The sequence below is a fragment of the Perognathus longimembris genome, chromosome 19, assembly GCF_023159225.1.
Source record: "Perognathus longimembris pacificus isolate PPM17 chromosome 19, ASM2315922v1, whole genome shotgun sequence".
Classification (NCBI taxonomy): Eukaryota; Metazoa; Chordata; class Mammalia; order Rodentia; family Heteromyidae; genus Perognathus; species Perognathus longimembris.
Genome location: NC_063179.1, coordinates 1,804,371 through 1,821,974, shown reverse-complemented (window position 1 = coordinate 1,821,974; position 17,604 = coordinate 1,804,371). Strand labels below are relative to the sequence as shown.

General features: G+C 60.1%; 1 protein-coding gene across 1 annotated transcript; it reads right to left on the bottom strand.

Annotated features, from left to right (window-relative positions):
- Positions 1-246: 246 nt before the first annotated feature.
- On the bottom strand, positions 247-5,531 carry Irx1 (iroquois homeobox 1). Its single transcript, XM_048368348.1, has 4 exons — positions 5,051-5,531; positions 1,211-2,240; positions 942-1,014; positions 247-657 (listed from the first exon to the last, which is right to left on the bottom strand). The coding sequence occupies exons 1-4, from the start codon at positions 5,324-5,326 to the stop codon at positions 600-602; spliced, it is 1,437 nt and encodes a 478-aa protein (XP_048224305.1). The 5' UTR covers positions 5,327-5,531; the 3' UTR covers positions 247-599.
- Positions 5,532-17,604: the final 12,073 nt, after the last annotated feature.

Here is a 17,604-nt window from a genome sequence, read left to right as displayed (position 1 = left end):
AACAATCACAAGCAAAGCACTGGGGCTTGCTGGGTGGGGGCAGACACGTAGCCTCCCCAGAAGGGGCTCTCTCTCTCTCTCTCTCTCTCTCTCCCTCTCCCTCTCCCTCTCCCTCTCCCTTCCCTCCCTCCCTCCCCTTCCTCCCCATCTCCCTCCCTCCCCCCACCCCCTGCCCAGGATTCCGGGTCCGAGTTCAGCCCGCACGGCCCCGCCCGGGCACACACCACACACAGCCGCAGAGGAGCATGGGGCATCATTTCATTTAGTTTATTAGACAAAAATATATGATTTAGACAAGTTCGCTGACGCGCTATTTACAATCTGAAATCACTATATACAGAAAGGAAAACAAAGAAAAGGAAGACACAAGCACGTGGGGGGCAGTTACCGAGCCGGACGGTCCACCCGGGCACCCGGGCACCCGGGCGGGCGGGCGCGCGCGCGGTGGCCGCCCCCGGGCCGCGGCTGCTGCGGGAAGCGATGGACGCGTCGTCCCGTCCGTCCTGTACACCAGTCTGGAATATTCGTCTTAATTCCTCCCGCACCCCTCCCTCCCCAACTCCCACCCACCCCTCTCAAAAGTAAAAGAAGACCCAGAATCAGGCAGACGGCAGGGCGGCTAGGATCCGCGGCGTTCCCTCCTGCGGAGCCAGCGAGCTGCGGGGGGGGGGGGGGGGGGACAGCGAGACAAGAGCGGGAGCGAGGTCAGGGGACCGACGGACCGACGCGGGGGCGCCCACCCCGCCGAGCCCCGGGCGGAGGGCGGGGCGGGGCGCAGCCCGCGGGGCTCCCGGCTCCGGAGAAATGCTCCCCGGAATCCGCCCGGGGCCTGCCGGAAAACGCCAGCTCCGCGGACCCCCCCCCCCACCCCGCGCCTCCCCGGCCCGGCCCCCCCCACCCCCACCCCCACCCCCGACCCCGGGAAAGCAACCCGCACTCACTTGTCGCGTACCGGCTGGAAGGGCGATTTTAACTGCTGGGCCGGCGAATCGGGCGTCGGGACCAGGTCTCTCTCTGCGAGGGGGTGCAAGGGGCAGAGGGTTAGCAAGTGGGGACGGGGCGGGGGGGGGGGGGGGCGCTGGTGGGAGGGCCCCCGCTCCCCACCGAGTTCCCCGAGGCCCAGGCTCCGCACCAGAGAAAGGGCAGCCCCCCCCAGACCAGCCCCCCGCGTCCCCGTCCCCCCCCCGCGCCCGCCCCCGGGGCTCTGTACCTGGAAGGGCAGGGCTGCACCGGGCTGAGGCCTTGTCGACGTGCAGCGCCCCGGCGGCGGCCACGGCGACCGGCGGCTGCGCCGGCGGCGGTGCCGACAGGTGGGGGCCGTGGGGCGCGGCGTGGGGCGCGCCCACCCCCAGGAAGGAGCGCATGTTCAGCAGCGACCCCTGCGCGAGGAACGCGCCGTTGGTCCAGTTGGAGAACTTGCCGATGTGGCAGGTGTACAGTCCGTGGCTGGGCAGGAAGGCTGGGTGCTGCAGCCCGTGCGCGCCGCCGGGGTGGCCCGCGGGCGGCGGGGGGGACGCCTTGGGCGCGCCGTCGGGGCTCGTGGCGGTCTCGGCCAGGGACCAGATCTTGGGCTTGCTGTTCGGGGCGCCCTGCAGGCCCCCCGTCGCGGCGCTGCCGGGGCTGAGCAGGCGAGTGCTGCCGGGATCGGGGATCTCCTTGGCCAGGCCCAAGGGCGAGTCTGGCGGCTTCAGCAGGTCGGCCGCCGCCAGCGGGGAGCTCCGGTCCCGAGCCAGCACGCTCGTCGGGGCGGCGGGCGCGCGCGGCGCCTCCGCCTTGTCCTCCTCGTCCTCGTTGCTCTGATCGCCGTCGTGCTCGTCGATCTTGTCGATGTCGATGCTCTCCAGGTCGATCTCCTCGTCGTCCTCCGCCTTCTCGGGGTCGCCCTCCGTGTCGCTGCCGAAGAGGGCGCCGTCCTCCTGGTCCTTGCTGCGCGCGCCCCACGTCACCTTGTTCTCCTTCTTGAGGCGCCGGCGCGCGTTAGCGAACCAGGTGGAGACCTGCGTGAGGGTCATCTTGGTGATGATGGCCAGCATGATCTTCTCGCCCTTGGTGGGGTAGGGGTTCTTGCGGTGCTCGTTGAGCCAGGCCTTGAGCGTGCTGGTGCTCTCGCGCGTGGCGTTCTTGGGTCGCCCGGGGTCGCCGTATTGGAACTGGCCGTAGGGGTAGTAGGCAGGCGCCGTGTGGGCGGCGAAGGTGGCCGGGTGCACCCCGGGGTTATCCTTGAGTTCGTACTGTGAGCCCTGAGAGGCCGGAGAGCGGCGTGAGGGAAGATGGAGGCAGAGAGAGAAAGAGAGCGAGAGTGAGTTCCGCAAACTTGGCCGGGCGGGCGGGGGTGGGCAGATGCTCCAGCGGGCTCTCGGTCCTCCCCAGCACCCATTCACTGGGAACTCCCAGGCATCCGCAGGGCCCGGATGTGTCCCCTAACCCCCAGGACCTCCCCCCCATACAGTGAGCAGGATTGTCAGAGCCAAAGCGAACCCCAGGAACTGCTACCACTTATCAAGGAGACCAGTTTTGTTCACTGTAGAAAAAAAACTTCTAGAAGGCCATTTGCAAAAGAAGGTCGACAGATCTTGTGCTTCCCCCCCCCCCACCCCCCACCCCCGCCCCCAATCCACTCCATCCTCCCGGGGCCCCTGCGACTCCACCACTAGGGCTCACTGGAGCGGATTTCCAGGTTTATCTCAGGATAGCTAGAGGGGAAAACTTCTTAACCAGGATGAAGAAACAGTTTTCCAAACAAGCAGAGCTCAGAACTCAAGCACTCCACCCCTTCCGCCCAGAAGGGGGTCAACCAAAAGAAACCAGCCCGCTTGCTCTGGGTCTAAATCCACCAGTAATTTAAAAGGAACGAATTCTGCCAAATTAATCTGCATAGAATGGTTTGCCCACACTCAAAGGTCTGTAAGGGCGACAGGTAATTTAAAATTTTAATCCTGGCCATCACCAACACCAACAACAAAAACATCGTTTGTTTTTTTTAAATACAAAAGAAGAGCTTATCCGGTAAAATATTAACGCCAGGCCTTCAAGCAGCTGGCTTCAAGGGGGGGAAACTGGTCCAGTTTCCCGGGCTTCTTTTCTCCTTACTTTATCTCTTTAAGTTTGACTTTGATCTGGAGAGAGCAAACACAAACTGTTTGCAGGCATTTAGAGGCGATGATTTATTTGCAATCAATATTCTTTTTATCATCAGTAGTAAAACACAGCAAGTCAAATTATCCCATCAGGTTTTTTGGTAAGTAACATTTTATCTTTCTAACAACCTCATTAGGCTTCATTATTACCATAAATTGCCCAGACAGACACTCGCTTACAATTTTATCTTTTGACTTCCAAATACCCAATCATAAAGGCTTAGACACCGAGGCCTAGCATGGGGTTTGGGGTTTTGTTTTACTTTCCAAGAATTGGCAAGAGACCTGGAGGGAACATGAACAGCTTAGGGAAAACAGTTCTTAGGATTTTTTCCCTTTAGCCAAAAATATTTTAAATACAATCTGAAAGTATTTTTTAAATGATCATCTTTTCTCACCCCGTCATGTAGCTCCCTCCCTCCCTCCCTCCCCAACAAACACTAAGTCAGCATTCCCAAATGGCTAACATACGCATTCAAATTTTTTATTAAAAATCCATCCTCCATTTAAAAATTATTACGTTGTTGTGTTAAGCAATGGGGGCTCAGAACTGGGAAAGTTGAAAGTCATGGATGTCTTTGACTAATCAGTTGGGTGAAGCCAGAATTCGCGTGTGGGTGTGTGTTTTTTCTTTTGCCTCCTCTTTGCAAATGTACTCGGCGCTTTTCATATTATTTTTTGTTGTGATTGTCAAGAAGACGTTTCAGCTTTGTCTCTGCTGGGAATTCTTTTTGAAAGGACACCTTACAAAACTCTCCTCTCGGGCATTCCGAAGGCCTGAACAAAATGGGGGCCCGTCTTTCCGCGTACGAAGTGCGCTGAAAGGCGGCCGGGACGGATTTCGAGAGGAACGGGCTTCTTCCCAAAACTGGAAGGAAAAGTTGGGGGGACCGGCCCGCGGCTCTGCCCGGCGCAGCTGGAGGGGGGAGCCGGGAAGCGAGAATTCGGACGCCCAGGCCTGGCGCGTTCCAGCCCGGCGGCAGGGGGCCGCCTCCCGGGCCCGCGGCGCGCCCCTCGCCGGCCGCCCGCAGCCGAAGCCCCGACCCCGCAGACGCACCCAGGGAAGCGGAGCATTGGCGCCGGCAGACAGGCTGTGCCCTGCGGAGAACGAAACGCGCGGCGCCCTCCCTCCACCGGACGCCCACCGAGGCCCGGGACCGCACGACCTTCATTTTAAGCCCGGGGAACGCTGGGTTTGGGGGGTTTTGTTTGTTTTTAATCCTCCATTATGCAATCAGAGTAGAAAAGCGCTTTTCTTTCGGGGCCGATGAAATGAAAACTTAGGCAAGTTACAAAAGTAAAAGCGAGCAGCGTTCCGGACGCCCGGGTCATGCCAACGTCGTTTTTCCTTTATCTCGAATGGTCACACACTCCATCAGGGGACCCCCCTCCATCAGGGGACCCCCCTCCATCAGGAGACGCCCTCCACTCGCCGGACGGCCCCGCGAGGGCGATTTTGGTTTAAAGAATCCCCTCCGGCAAACGCCATCGCGACTACCTCCGTTCTGCCCACGACCGAAAATCCGCTCTTCCCGGCTCCGTTTCCCAAAGCCCGAGAGGCCGGGCGAGCAGGGCCCGAGGGCCGAAAACCGGAGCCCGGGTCCAGCGCGCGGCGCAGCGGGAGCCCGGGGGGCCTGCCGGGCGCTCGGGCCGCGCGGGGCTGCTCCGCCCGGGCCCCGGTCACCCCGAGCTCCCCTGCCCGGGACCGGGACGGCCCGCCCGGCGCACAGCCCGGCACCTCCGCCCTCCGGAGGGGGGGGGGGCTCTGCCTCTCCAAGCCCCTCGGCGAGCGCCTTCCCGCCCTCCGCCGGCCGGCGCCCCCCACCCCCCGCGCGCGCCCCGCGGGCGCCGCGCCGCTCCCCGGGCCGTGCGTCCCCGGACGCCGGGTGGCCGCGGCGGCCGGGCGCACTCACCATCTGCGAGAAGAGGCTGAGGTCGGCGGCGTAGGGCAGGAAGGCGCTGTAGTTGGGCGCGCCCGCGTACGGGCCGGCCGCGGCGTACATGCCCAGCACCGAGGTGACGGCGGCCGCGCCCGCGCCCGCGCCCAGCTCCGCCGCCCCGGGCCGGCCCGAGGAGGCGGCGGCCGCAGCGGCGGCGGCCGCGGCCAGCACCCCGGGGCGCTCGCCGCCGTAGGCGCCGGGCCCGGCGGCGCTCAGGTACTGCGGGTAGCCGAGCTGCGGGAAGGACATGACCGCGGCCGCGGGCGGCGGGCGGGCGGGCGGGCGGCGAGGGGCGGCGGCGGGGGGGCCGGAGGGGCCGCCGCGCGGGGGCACCGGGCGCGCTGGGCCGGCCCGGGGCGGGGGCCGGTCGCTGCTCCTCGGCCCGGAGCTCGCTGGCGCCCGGCTCCCGGCTGCGCCCGGCTCCGCGATCGCGCGCCGACTGCGGCGGCCGCCCTCCGCTCGGCGGCGGGGCTTTCAGACACAATTTGAAGTTGATGCTTTGATTGGCATCCCCTTGAGCGCAGGCCCCGCCCCCGGCTCCCCGCCCGCCCGCCCGCCCGGCTCCCGCCCGCCCTCGCGGCCGCTCCCGCTCCGCCCGCCGAGCACGTGGTGCCCCGCGCCGGCCCGGCCGCCTCCTCCCGCCCGCCGAGGGCGCGCGGCCGGCCGGGGCGCGGCGGAGCGGAGGCCGCGGGCCGCTCCGCACCCGGCCCGCCCGGCGGCCCGGCACCCCGGTGGCGCCCGAGGGGCGTCCCCGCTTTTAACAAAAGCGGTCGGGCGGCGGCCTGGGGGGCGGGCGAGCGGCCGCGGCCCGGCGACGGGGACGCCCGGAGGCCTCTCGGCCGAGTCCGGCGCCGCCTGCCGTGCCCTTCCCGGACCTCGGAGCCCAGGGCAGCCGGCGGGCGAGGGCGACCCCTCCGACGTGCGGCCCCGGCCCGGGGAGGAGCGGGCAGTGCGGGCCGCCGCGGGCCGGCCCCACTCGGAAAACTTTGCGCCGGGGCGCCCCCACCCCAAGTCCCGCGGGCCACGCTGGGGCCCGGGGCGTGCACCTTGCGGGGCGGGGAAGCGTGCGGGGCGCGCACGTCCGCACCCTCCCGGCCCCGGAGGAGACGGGAAGCCCGCGCGCGCCCCGGGCGATTTCGTTCGTGGGTCCCCGGGTGAGCGGCGCGGAGGTCAACTCGGAGCAGCTCTGCGACCCGCGCCGGCCCCGCCCGGGAGGCCGGGGCGGCCGGGCCTGGGCCCCGCGCCCCTCTTGCTCCGTGGTCTCCCCGCTCCGGCTCCGGGCCGAGGGCCTCGCCGCGCCTCTCGTCAAGCGCAGCCCGGTGACTGCCCCTCCGCCCGGCCTGGACTCTGAATGCCGCGGGGCGAGGGGGGGGGGGTGGGCAGCTTCCACCGGGACTCGGCCGCCGCACTCCACTCGGCTGCCCTGGGAGGGCAGAGGGCCCCGCCGCCGCCGCCGCGCCCGGGCCCGGGCCTCTTGGCCAGCCCCAGTGCGTGCCTGCAGCCTTTCCCTCGGGGTGCCCGCCCGCCCGCCTGGAAGCTTCAGGCTTAGGCCCTGTGGAGCCTACCGGATGAGGGCTGGTCGAAGACCCCGGTCCTGCGCGTGGTGCTGTTGTGGACCCGAGCAAGGGGACCCGGAGACCTCAGGACCCCCACCGCCTGACCCTGGAGATGCCGCTGAGCCTGCGGGCCGCGCGCCCCTGTATCATCACTAGAGTCGGTTTCCGGCTAGAGGACAAGACATTGAACCGTGGCCTATAATTAGCCACCATCAGGGCCATAACAGTAATTACCAATTACCAGCTCCATAATCAGGCTGTTTCTGTGCTCTGAGTCAAGTCTTTTGTTCATGCTGTCCCCCCCCCACCTGTCCCTACACACTTCAGAATTCCCCCATGGAAACACTAGGGCTTTTTTTTTTCCTACTTTGATAAAGACTGGGGTGGGGGTGAGTGCTAAAGTCCTAAGTGGGTCCCCCCCTCCCCTCCCCTTCAAACCCCAGATCAATCCAGGGGCTGTCCCCACCCCCTCTTCCCTATAGCTGGAAGAAGCAATGCTCAGGTGGTCCCCGGTGTGAGAAATAGGCCAGCTGCGCCATGGTTCTGGCTTAGCAAACTGCAGAGCCCACTTCATGGCAAGATGCAGCGGGAGTGCCCCGGGCATGCCCAAGAGGGTGCAGGGGCGGGGCGGGGCGGGGACACTGTCAGTGACAGAGCCCAGCCACACGGACGGACCACCCCCTCCACTGGCCTCCAGCACACCTGCAGGTCACCTCAGGCAAGGGAGGTGCAGAGGAGCTGCTAGGCTCTACTTGCCTGTGAGCCCTCTCCAAGAACCACTTTTGTGTCGAAGAATGGACACCAGCAAGCCAGTGAGTGCCCTGCCCCCCCCCCCCAGCCCTAGAAGGTGTTCCTCTGTGGAACTCAGGGAGATGACACCCCCTCCCCAGCCTGAGAACCAGTTCTGGGTGGTCTTCCAAGAGTCTTTTGACTCTTCTTTTTCTTAGGCCCTGGGCTCCAAAGTTCACACCTAGTGATAGGAGAGGAGGAAAAGAGAGGGAGAAGGAAGAAGATTGCCTCCAACTCTGGGCATTAGAGAAGGGGAGAAGGGAAGGATCCATCAGCTCAGGGCTCAGATGCCAGCCCCCACCCCCTTTTTGGCATCAAATGGATGAGTGGGGCCAAGAGTTTGATACTCACATGTGAGCTCGGGGAGAAGAGCTCTGGAAGCCCCGGGGTTGCCTCCAGTAGCTTCTCAAGGTAGTCAAATGCTTTCTTACCAAAGCTGTCCAGGCTCATCCTGGTGGCCCCGAAGAGAAAGAAGGTTGGGGACTTGGGGCTCCTTAGCCTTGCAGGCCTCAAGATTGTGGGGCTCCACCTGCTGGGGCCATGGAGAATCAACGGACCCAGTCATAGTATGGTGGGCCTACAAGCCATGAGAGACAGGTTCTCAGCCCCGGCTGCCCCCTGGCCCCTAACTCCAGAAGGACCCTGTGCAGGCTGACCCCTCCAGGGGTCACCCCTCCAGGGGACTCCTGCAGGAGCCGACTCACCAGAGGCGGAGACCTCGGGGTCGCTGGGCAGTGCCCACAGAGCTGCACCTACTTGACCTGCCCAACAATTCTGCGAGCCCGAGAGCTTGGTTCAGATGCCGAGCCGGGTGCCTGGCACTGGCTGGAGACACCTGCGGCCTGCCCCCCCCCGCAGTCCAGGGGGAGGAGAGTGTGGGAAGACATGTCCTGGGTGGGGTAAGAGTCACTGAGGCCTGGTGTGGGTCAGGGGAGCAGTGCCTGTTGGACCAAGTTGAATTTTAAGCCCGGTTTCAGGTTGAGTGGAAAGTCTGTTTATTGGGTGGGACCATTTTCTAAGGGGGAGAGCCTTGTAGTCAGGTTTCAGACCTCCACCCCCACCCACCCACCCAAGTGGCCCTGAAGCTCTGAACAAGTCCCTCATTCCCTGGGGCTTCTCTGCTCTGAGACTGGACAACCCAACACCAGCCGCATCACCACTTTTATTTCCTCCAACATGGGTCTCTGCTGACTTGCAGGCCTGCTGGGGGTGGGGGGTTGGGTGGTGGGGGGGGGGGTGTTCCCTGCCCCAGGAGAATGGGCTCCCCGCCTCGTGTTTTAGCACAGCCCTCCTGGGCTCTTCACAATGGCCGTGCCTGGCTCTCGGGAGGAGGAGCTGCTCCATCCCTGCACGCACACCGGTTCCAGATCTCACACCTTTCCCCAGCCAGGACCCTGCTCAGCCACCAGGAGGGAACCTTGGGAGACAGGTGCCAGGCCCACCCCCCACACAGGTGGGGCCAGCCCGGCTCACAGGGTGGCATCCGCTGAGGGACCCAAGCCGCTCCAGGCCCCAGGCCCCGGGTGCCTGTGGTACCCCCCTCTGAGCCAAGCCCAGACCCCTTTAGGAAGCCCGGGCCAAGGTACACGGTCCATGGCCCCAGGCAGCAGGGACGCAGGGCCACGAAGAGCAAGCACACGAAGTCAGAAGTGTCCAGAAGGAAAGGACCAGGCTTCCTCCGACACCCAGGACCCAGTCTCCCCGCGCGGGCACCGCGACACCAAGGCCTGGAGAGCCCTGCCAAGCCTGGACCGAGAGGAGCCGACCCCTGGCCTCTGCCCCGGGCCCCAAGGCCACCCCTCCATCCAGCACCAGGAAGGGAATGGCAGGGGGTGCATACACATACATTTTTTTTTTATAGATTTCCCCTTAATTAACCGATCATCTCCATTACGCTTCCAACGCCATTGCCAGCGATGGTAGGAAGGATTTTCCAGGCTTCTAATTCGATGTCACCAGACGGTTGCTCGGGGCAGAGGCCCAGTCGCCCTGCCAGCTGCACTTGTCTTTGTTTTTTCCACCGTGTTCCTGTAGGGCTCTATTGTGCAGTTTTTAATTAGTTTGTGTTTGTATTTCACCCGTCCCAAATCAATGGCATCCCGGAGCAGGGCCATGTAAATTGTTGCAGTACAGGTGTCGCTGCTTGCTCCCGCACACTGGCAAACGCGTGTCTGACAAATGAAAGTCGGGCTGCCACACAGCCCACCGTCAGCTCCCGGAGCCCAGAGCCGCACGCAGATCAAAGCCAGTGGGGACTTCGGAGCCGCGAGCGCCTCCCTGGAAGCTTCAGGCGCCATTAGAGGAGCCCGGCGAAGGACGGCCTGGGAGACAGGGACTCCTGGCTTCCTGGAGCCTTGCGGTCCTTAGGCCGGTGCTGGAGCTGGGTCCCTTCCCACCTCAGGTCCAGGGGACCCGAAACTGCTCCCTTGGAGACGAGAGGGGTGATGTTGGATGCCTCCAGGGAAAGATGCTATGAGCCTGTCCAGATTCACCATGGCTCACCAGAGAGATGAGCCCGGAACCCACTCCAAAATCTTCACACCCCAACACCCCCTGTGCACACACACACACACACACACACACACACACACAGATTCATGTCTCTTCCTTCTTGAAATGACCTCTGCAGAGAGTGTAAAGCCTGTAAATCCATTCTTGCAGCCACAGGGGATTCTTTAAAAGCTTTCTTCTCTCTCTCTCTCTCTCTCTCTCTCTCTCTCTCTCTCTCTCTCTCTCTCTCTGTTTCTGCCTTTCTCTCTTTCTTTCTTTCGAGGAGTAAAAGACTGTGCATCTTTAACTAGGGCACATAGAAATTATGATTCAACAGCAGTGTATATTTAATTAGAGTAATCTCACTTGAATTTAATTACCTAATGAATTATTTGTTTAAAAGGTAGAACGTCTTGTTTGCCTAGTGCCCGGCGGACCTCTGATAAGAACTTGCATTGTGAGGACATTGCGGCGGAGCGCAGGCAGGTTTGAGGTTTGTGCTTGGTTGCCATTCCTGTGCTGCTGAAACAAAAACCAGGTCTGGGGAGCCACCGAGGGGTGGGGGGGGGGGAGGGGGCTCAGGGGTGGGTGTGGTGTTCTGTGCTGGAGGGGGGGGGACTCAGGGGTGGGCGTGGTGTTCTGTGCTGGGGAGGGGGCGGCCTCAGGGGTGGGCGTGGTATTCTATGCAGCTGGGCCAAAGCTCTGTTGTTATGCACAGGGGTCCCTTTGCAAATTAATGTCCTCTGGCTGTTTGTGATGTAAATCTAGTTTCTTGTTCCCTTTTTCTCATTTAGGTGTTTTGGGGGAAGGGGAGGGGGTTTTATTTCTCTCCCAGTGGTAGTGCAGACACTTCTCTGATGCCGGATTGGTTCTGTGGTCAAGATTTGTCTTGAAGAGGGGCATCTCTCAGGGACCGGTCACCGGCGGCACACCAGGCCCCAGGTCCTCTCCCAACCCAGCTTCTCCGATGACCCCCCCCACAGGTGCCCACACCGGGCAGCTGGAAGTCCAGGTAGGGAATAGGAGCTACCAAGGTGCAGAGATTGCCCTTCCCCTGAGATCCCAGACCGCTGACACCTCATTGCCTCTGGCTCCCAAAGCAAGAGCAAAGAAAACCCAGCCCAGTCTGCGGGCGGTTCTGAGCGGGCCGGTCCCCACAGACCACCTCCGCCAGATTCCCAAGGAAGAGACAGGGAGCTGGACAGGAGACCTTGCTCAGCCAGTGGCCGGGCCCAGCCCCGCGCCCAGGCAGCCCGGGCTCCCTGGGGGACTCCTTGGGAGCCCGCAGGGCTCTGGGCCAGGCACAGCAGGGCACAAGTCTCCCTCTGATGGAAAATAAAAAGGGAGGGAAGACATGAGCACACCTCAGATCCTATTGGCTGGATTTCACTGTCATTTCCACCCATGTTTCGTCAGTCAACTACTTTAACTGCAAGTGTGGGCACTAGGGTCACCGGCCAAAATGAAGGGCCCATGTGGCGCTCAGCCAACTAGGAATGGAGTTATGAGAATAATACAACACTTGATAAGAATGATGAAACTTGGTTTTCTTTTAGAACTCCTGGTTCTTATCACAGCTGTGTGTTCTGTTCCAAACTTGTTGCTCTGACAACCACCGCGGTTAAGCTGCAATATAAACTTGATCACATTTAATTATGGTTACAGCAGCACCCTGTCTCCAAGAACTTGATCTGCGTGAACGCATTTTAAAAGCTTATTTAGGAATTTGCTTTGAATATTCTTCCAAATAGCAACTGACAATAACCTGTAGAGAGCCCAGATAATAGTGGAGATCTCTCAGATCTGACAGCCACCCAAAGACGATTTCCCAGCAAAACCCTCAGAGGAATGGATCCTCGTGGGAAAAAAAGAGGAAAACACCAAACGGCAGATTCTTGTTTGACACTTCCAAAAATGTTTGAAATGTAGACCAAGCAGTGATTTGACTTCCTATCGGTTCCCAACCATTTTTGTTACTAAAGATAAAAGCCAGCCGACGAGAAATCCATTTAAAACATCTATCAACACATGTGAGCCCATAAGACACAACATTCACAGGAAGTTTAATGCATTCTTGTCGTGTGTGTGGCGCGCACGTGTACACGCACGCGTGCACACGTAGGGAAAGTGAGAAGAGCATGTACAGGGAGGGAAAGGGGTGTGAGGCGTGGAATGCTATCTTCCCAAGGCCAAGGTGATGCCCACGAATGGGACACACTCCTGACCCAGTGGGAAGCAGAGGTGAGCAGAATAACCAGGTGAGGAGACCTCAACCCTGGCCCCAGACTTGCTAGTGTGTGGGACAATCTCCTCGGCTCCAGAGCCCCCATCCTGCCCTCAGATGCCTTCGCCGGCCTCCGTGCCACTAGGGCACTGTTTCAACGTGGAAGCCACAAGAGCGGGGGCCACCCTCTTGGAATAACCAACAGGAACAACAGATAGGTGACTCATAGGTTGTCTTTCTCACCTGGGGTGTTTGTTAACTGGCGGAGACAGGCTGAGTCAATTACGAGGTTTAATAACGGGCCATCCCAATCCGCGCTGTCACTTCGCCTCTCAGAGGAGCGCCCATTCTGTGTGGAGGGTGGGCAGAGGACCCTTCCCCATCCTCCCTGAGGGAGGAAGCTTTAGTCAGCTCTTGTCAGCGGCGACTGCTAGGCCAGAATCCTTTCCAGAGGTGGGCTTTAGAACCTGTCACCTGCCTCAGGTCACCAGAGCTGCCATGAAACAGGGCTACACCCCCAAGAGCCTCACGGTCTCAGTGCACAGAGATGCAGCCTACAAGGCTTGGCGAGAGACCTTGAAGAAGCCAGGCCTCTCCACACCTTGATCCTGTGCTACACACTCCCAGGACTGAGACCACTGCTCTTGACCATGAGGCTCTTGACTCCCCCCCCCCCCCCGCCCCATCCCCCGGCACCTCTGTGTATCCAGATTTCCTCCTCTTGTGGAATGCTAGTCAGATGGGGTAGGGCTCCTGAAAGATGAACCCAATGAAACCATCGCTTGGAAAGCCTCATCTCCAAATGCAGTTAAATTCTAATGCCTGGATGTAAGAGCTTCTGCCTTGATGTGGGGTGGGGGGGGCCGGGGGGAACACAGACCTCAACGTCACACCTCTGTGGCCCCCTGTGCCTCCGTCCCAGCCGGTACCCCGTCACCAGCACCCGGTTCATCAGCCAAACCGCTCACTCCTGCAGCAGTAACGGAGCCGTTACTTTGGGTCTCACACGCAGCTCTGGAGTTTGGGGATTATTTTTTCTCTAGCGTTAAACAAAAACATTTTGTTTAGGGTAATTGTATTATTTTCCTCATTAAAATTCTTTTGACATCAGTTGTTATTATAGGCTAAATTGGCCATCCAGATACTGTCTATTTAAGTAGAAAAGAATCTCTTGCATTTCTAAGGTTTAGAACACATTTGAGTTAAGCACATCTGGGGAAATTAATTTCATCTCCCGACCCAGTCTACTTCTGCCCCGTTGGCCCCCCATTCCCTGCAAGCAGGTGGGGTGCGTACGTGCCCCAGGCCAGCACAGAAATCTGTCCAGCACAAGCCCCTGGTGCCATTCCGTGCCTGGCGTGACCATTTCCGACTGTCCATTTCAGTCCTATTCTCTGGGATATGCAAAAGAATCGTTCTATAGGAGAGTTCACTATCCCAGAGTCGGGTTAACTGGACAGACATTAGGCTTGTCCAGAAAAGAATTGCCACTTGGAATAAACACAAGAACATTTGAGTGGACGCCTGCCCCTGACCAGCGACTGCGCCTCGCCGCCGACAAATGCATTATCACCACGGCGGCGACAGGAAGGGAAGCCTCAGCCATCCTTTCACACGCTGAAGACTTGGTGACATTATCTCTAGGGTTGAGTTAAGTGGTTTGTCTAAGGTCGCTCAGCAAGTGTGCAATAAATCCAGCGTCAGGACCTCGGCACCCCGTAGGACCGGGCTCGTTGATCTCCACGGAACGCTCTCCCCTCCCAGAACCCACGGACAGTTCCTGCTCTCTGCCCCCCGGGCCCGGGCTGCCTTCACCCTGCCCTCCTGCCTCTCACCCCGTCTTTCCTCTGGGTTTGTTTATTCTCTTCGGCTTTTGTGGGAAGCCATTGTCAAGAAGCCGGCAGCATCCTGTGCCGTGGGGGAAGTGAAAATAAACCAGACGGTTGTCTAAATTAGATGTTAGGTGCAACACAAATGATTTGTAATTACTATTTATAATTGTTAATTATTCTGCGTGGTGGGAGCCGGGGCTGGGAGAGACGCCGGCCATCGCACTTCTGTCCCAGCTTTAACTTGCCCTCCTTTGCTTTCGTCCTCTGTGATGCCGGGGTCTCCGTGCCCCCTTGTGGGTGAGGCCCTGCCTAAGCCCCCGGACCGGGTCCAGGCCCAGGCCAGGAGGACGACGGCAGCCTGGTCCTTTCCCAGGAGATTGCCGCTGGCCCGCTCAGTGCCGCTCCGCGCCCACCTCCACGAGGCCTCTATAATAGCCAGCCCAGCTTTGGGGGGGCGGGGGGGTCTCCTGCACTCCTGGACCCAGCGGGCCTCACTCCCTCACTAATTGGGAAGCAGGAGTGCTGGCTTCCGCCCCCATGAGGAGCATTCGCTGGTGGTCTTCATGTCGCCTAGGCTGGCCTTGAACTTGCGGTCCTCCTGCCTCCACCCCGTAGGGGCTGGGATGACGGGCACGTGCGGGTGCTCGGGTGGAGGCTCAGCGTCCTGCAAGGGCGCCATTCCCACGGCGTAGGGCCGCCCTGCTCCCGGTGAAGCAGCCGGTTACGCCCCGGCGGCCGTGTTCTCTCGGGGCCCTAGGCAGAGGCCGGGAGGATTAGACGAGCGCGCACAGTTCAGCCTACGGCAAAACCCGGCTGCGGCTTCTTCGCGTTGGAGGTGTAACAGCCAGCCCCGCGTGCCGCGCTGAGATGAGCTAATAGAAGCCAGTTTCTGCCTCTGTGACTGGGGCTGGCCGAGCCTGGAGCCTCCTGGGTGGGGCGGGTGGGGAAGAGGCCCAGAGGCCTGGGGGGGGGGGGTGAGCTGGCTTCTCGGGGCTGAGACCGTGAATGAAGAGTTCCCCGGCTCCCAGGGCCCTGGGCGGAGGGCGCGGGAAGGAGGGCAGGGCAGGGCCATGCAGGGGCGAGTCAGAGGACCGCGGCGAGCTCCACGTCCAGGGTGTCAGCGCACAGTGACGCGTGTGGACCGCGACCCGGGACGGGGGGAGCTCGCTCTCAACTCACGGCAAGGAGCTGCAGCCGCTCAGCCCTGAGCACCAGGACTGGCAGGGACGGAGCGCCCAGCCTCAGTGCTGGGAACAGGACAGGACGGAGTCCTAAGCACCAGACACTGGGGTAACGGGGGCCCCGTGGCTCGGGGCAGGGCGTGGGGCCTGGGCCGGCCCGGCTGGTGGCCCCGTGGCCCGGCGCAGACTCTGGCTGCCTGGATCGCGGTGGCCGCTAGCGAGGGGAGGCTCGCCTGTCCACGGAAGCGCACGAGGTTCCTGCTCATTGTCCTTTGGACAGAAGGACTCCACCTTTATCACTTGACAGGCGGAATGTTAGGGAGATTTTGTTTGAAGAAAGGATTTTTGTACCTAAATACGAATTTGAAAAGTTCACATTGCTGGTGGGGCCAGACGAGCACCGGTGTCCAGATTTCTAAAGGGGAGCAGTGGCACCGTGGCGTGTCTCTTTTCTGGGATCCGGCTTGGAGGCTCTTTTCCTGGTCTCCATGTCCATCACTTACTATAGAAGCTTTAAGTAGGATGTATGAAATGTTAAGCAGAAATCTGGAATGTTGGGGTCAACAGGACGATCAAACAAGGGAAGTTACAATGGTTCCCACAACTGTTATTGATGCACTTACAAGCTGCATCCTAGAACCAAACACTGAGGCCACGATGCAGCAAAGACATGGCGTGCGGCTTACTCCTGCACCATGGGGACCAGGCCAGAGGGGAAAGGATTTCCTTTGCGTCCCAGTTCCTGTGATTCTGACCATGCATGTTTGAGTCAGTGCTGTTGGGAGAGGCTGGGGGTTGGGAGTGGGTGGTAGACAACTTCTCAGCTCATGGCAGAAATGAAGCAGATACAGAGGAGCAGAGAATGGAGCTCTTAGTGTGGGCCAAGCCTACAGCGCCAACCACTGGGAAGCAGGGCAAGAGGGTGCTGAGTTCAAGCCTGGCTCATGGGAAAATGGCAGCGAGACATTACACGCAAATGAAATTGAAACAATAGGGTTAGAGGCATTGCTTAGATAGTAGAATATTTGCCTAGTATAGATGAAGCCTTGGTTTCAATACTAGAAATGAAAAAAAAAAGAAAAGACAGAGAAGGAAGGAAGGAAGAAGGAAGAAAGATAGAAAGGGGAAAGAAAAAAGCAAGAAAGGAGGGAAGAAATGAAAGAAGGAAGAAGGAAAGAAAGGGCAGTAATAAGGAAGCAAGGAAGGAGAAGGGGAAGAAAGCAAAGAATGAAGGAAGGAAAGAAGAAAAGAAAGAAAGGATGGAAGAAGGAAAAGAGAAAGAAATAGCAAGAATGGAGGGAAGAAGGAAGAAGGAAGGAAAAGGAAGTAAAGAAGCAAACAGAAAGAAAGAAGTAAAAAAAAACAAAGAAGGGAAGGAGGGAAAGAGGAAGAAAGAAGGACAAGGAAGAGAAAGACAAAGAAGGAAAGAAAGGAAGGAAGGAAGAAAGGAAGGAAGGAAGGAAGGAAGGAAGGGAGGGAGGGAGGGAGGGAGGGAGGGAGGGAGAAGGAGAGGAAGAGGATGTAAAGGATGGAAGGAAGTATAGTTTCAGGACCTTGCTTAGCTTTCAAATGCAGGCCTCCCAGTGACTTCCTCTTCAGTTAGACCCAGCCTCCTAAATTATCCAGAACATTCAGATTTGTGCCACCATCTGGAGACCAAATGTTAAGCACATGAGCTAGGGAGACATTCCACACTCAAACCGTAGCATTCCTGGCCCCAAAGGCTCCTGGTCATCTCCTCGCATCAGAAACAGCCCTTCGCCAAGAGTCCCGGCGAAGTCACGACTCCAGCCTTGTTTGTCTTCTCTGACATTCAAGGCAAACAGCCACGAGGCCCATCCATATTCCCAAGACATAATGGCACAGAAGAAATACTTCTACTCCCAAAGGGGAGGAATCGGGGCATAGAAAGGAGCGAGTCTGGAACCTAGAAAGGGAAACATCCAGTCCCCCTGCTCCGGGCCTGGCTTCCAGACCTCTTGGGGTTGTGATGTGAGCCCCCATGGTGTGGCCAGTGTTCTGTGTGCACGAGGCGGCGTCCCTCTTCATCTGGCCCCACGGGCTGCTGGCACCTCTCCTCAGGAGACATTCCCTGAGCCCCGCACCCCAACACCCCGGGCTCTCTGCCGTCTCCCTTCAAAGCTGTCAGGGCCTACCTGCACGGCAGCTGACGCTCCCTGCCCCCCATGGCCTGGCCCCGAGGCTTTCTTTTGGAGGCTCAGGCAGCCTCCAGGACCCAGTAACCCCTGCATTTGGCACGCCCGCAAAACCAGTGTCATTTGGTGACACCAAAGCCGGAGGCCTCCAGCTTGAGCAGGGGTCGCCCCCTTGGACGGGGCTGCAACTGGCTTCGCAAGGCAGGGCCGCAGACTTGAGACTTGCAGACTCGAGTCCCCCGGGCAGCAGCCCGAGGGGAGTGGGGCCTGGAGGCAGGGAAAGCCATTCAAGGACTTCA

Excerpts from the sequence above, each read along its gene's own strand:
- Irx1 (XM_048368348.1), bottom strand. The coding sequence starts at position 5,326 with ATGTCCTTCCCGCAGCTCGGCTACCCGCAGTACCTGAGCGCCGCCGGG. Across the intron at positions 1,015-1,210 it reads GTGCAGCCCTGCCCTTCCAG|AGAGAGACCTGGTCCCGACG; the intron begins GTACAGAGCCCC and ends ACCCCCTCGCAG. Across the intron at positions 658-941 it reads TTCCAGCCGGTACGCGACAA|CTCGCTGGCTCCGCAGGAGG; the intron begins GTGAGTGCGGGT and ends CCCCCCCCGCAG.